The sequence below is a fragment of the Amphimedon queenslandica genome, unplaced genomic scaffold, assembly GCF_000090795.2.
Source record: "Amphimedon queenslandica unplaced genomic scaffold, v1.1 AMPQUscaffold_7493_Cont20556, whole genome shotgun sequence".
Classification (NCBI taxonomy): Eukaryota; Metazoa; Porifera; class Demospongiae; order Haplosclerida; family Niphatidae; genus Amphimedon; species Amphimedon queenslandica.
In genome coordinates, this window is record NW_003552223.1 from 1 (window position 1) to 1,965 (window position 1,965).

Below are 1,965 nucleotides of genomic sequence, written 5' to 3' on the forward strand. Positions count from 1 at the left end.
GAGTGAAGAGATGCTACAGAGCAAACAAATCCTACCAGTTCCTACAGGATTGTTCCCTTTAACCATCGTACACCTACTTAACCAGAAAGAATGCGTTACTGAAATCCCTCCGTCGGCACCAGAGTTTTACAAATTTCGAGATGCCATGTCCCTCAAGGTAACGATCACATCAAAGCACACACTTCATCTCATCAACCATTACACTCATGTTGAAGTGTACTTTACTGGTCCTACCCAGCACTGTCCATTAGTACGTAAGCTACTCACAACAGCTATTGATAATAGCACTGATGCCATGCACCTCAAGCATAATTACATCAATGCATTTGCTTGCCCTAACAATGAGAGCTGCTATTGTATTGTAAATGAAGATCATCATAAAGTAGCTGATTGTACAGTTTGTGGTGAATCTCCTGCTCTTAGCAATGACTACTGGACCTGGTTTAATGATGCACAAGGTATGTGTATACTAATAATTATTATTTATAATTTATCACTTGTGTATAGGACCTGATGAGGGTAAAAGTGGAACACAAATAAAACAAGATAATGATCAGCTATCAGATGAAAGTAAGGAACTATTGTTATTATTAAAAAACTATTAAAATTATTTTTCATTATTTTTGTACAGACATCTTAGACATGAAGCCTCAATTGAATGATCTTGTTAGACTATTTGATAGTTATGCTGCTCAGTTTAAACTCATTGGTATTGCATTATCAGTTCGAGTGGATGACCTGTTACCATATGCAGAGGCTACTACTAATAACCTCATTCAAGTGTTCCAGAGATGGATACGCAGAGATATAGACGTGACCTGGAGGACTATCCTAAAAGTTTGTCAGGGCTATCCTGATCACTTTGGAAAGGCAGAGGCTGAAGTAAAGCAGTTCCTCTCATCATCCACTGCCCATTCCCTACCTGTTGAGAGTAAGAGTATCATTCCATCATCCACTGGAGCTCATGACCATTATTTTAAATTTTTTCCTAGTAAAAGTTATGCTTTTGTTTTTATTGCTTCTTTGATATTAGTATTTGTTGCTATTTTGATATTTTATTTGTGTTAGAAGCTGCACTTTTTCATTATTTTAAATTAGTAATAATTTTTTTTCATTTTAAAAATAGCCACACGGCCTGGACATACAGGTCTATAGTAAGAATATTCTGTCTATTATTCTATCGAATGTACATAGATTTTGCAGCAACCTGCACGGGCCAATTTCTGCATATACAATGTACATGTAAATGAAGAGCAATCATTATAGAAAGGTTCACACAACTTAAGGGTTTATTATAATACATGTATAAACCATCTTTATAGTAAAAAAATTCATATTCTTCGAATTCTCTGCTGAATACATTTAGTGCAATGAAAGTCAAAAACAGTTTACATGCATCAGGAAATCTAAACAATGAAGGCAATGGACTAATTAAAAATAATAATCACAAAAAATTAGACAATTGATACATTAATGATACATTTCATTGTATTGACAATATTTCCATATAAGGAATGAAGAGGATATGCACTTTTGACATTATTGCATGTTAAATTATTACTCTAGAACCTTCTAGGACTTTTTGTGTTTTCTAGGACTTTCCAAATTATTCTTATTTATCTGTATGTACATTATTACGCATGTTACCAGAACATTCTAGATTCTTTTCAGTTTGTATATAAGTGTTCTGTGTTGTGTTGATTGCATTGCATTATAGTTCTTAGTTATTGGTTTAAGTAAAGTTAACTTGGTTGTATTCAAAAACTCTAACAGGTTATGAGCCCAGCATGGCTGAGAATAAAACTGCTGTTGTACCGTTGAATAACTCAAATTATGTTACTTGGAAGCTGCAATATCATATGGCTCTGATGAAGGATGGACTATGGGGAATTGTTAGTGGCGTGGAAACAGCTCCTGATCCGAGTCGAGCTGAGGCGTACGCTAAATTTATTGGTAAAAGAGATC

At 34.6% G+C, this 1,965-nt stretch overlaps 1 protein-coding gene across 1 annotated transcript; it reads left to right on the forward strand.

The window, feature by feature from the left end:
- Positions 1-6: 6 nt before the first annotated feature.
- Positions 7-1,070, forward strand: LOC109591697 (uncharacterized). The gene is made up of 3 exons (XM_020007371.1): positions 7-458; positions 508-570; positions 632-1,070. Exons 1-3 carry the CDS (start codon positions 11-13, stop codon positions 1,066-1,068), a joined length of 948 nt encoding a protein of 315 aa, XP_019862930.1. The 5' UTR covers positions 7-10; the 3' UTR covers positions 1,069-1,070.
- The last annotated feature ends 895 nt before the right edge of the window (positions 1,071-1,965 follow it).

Coding starts and splice junctions, on each gene's coding strand:
- LOC109591697 (XM_020007371.1), top strand. CDS start 11: ATGCTACAGAGCAAACAAATCCTACCAGTTCCTACAGGATTGTTCCCT. Junction 459..507: donor CTGGTTTAATGATGCACAAG/GTATGTGTATAC, acceptor ACTTGTGTATAG/GACCTGATGAGGGTAAAAGT. Junction 571..631: donor TGATCAGCTATCAGATGAAA/GTAAGGAACTAT, acceptor ATTTTTGTACAG/ACATCTTAGACATGAAGCCT.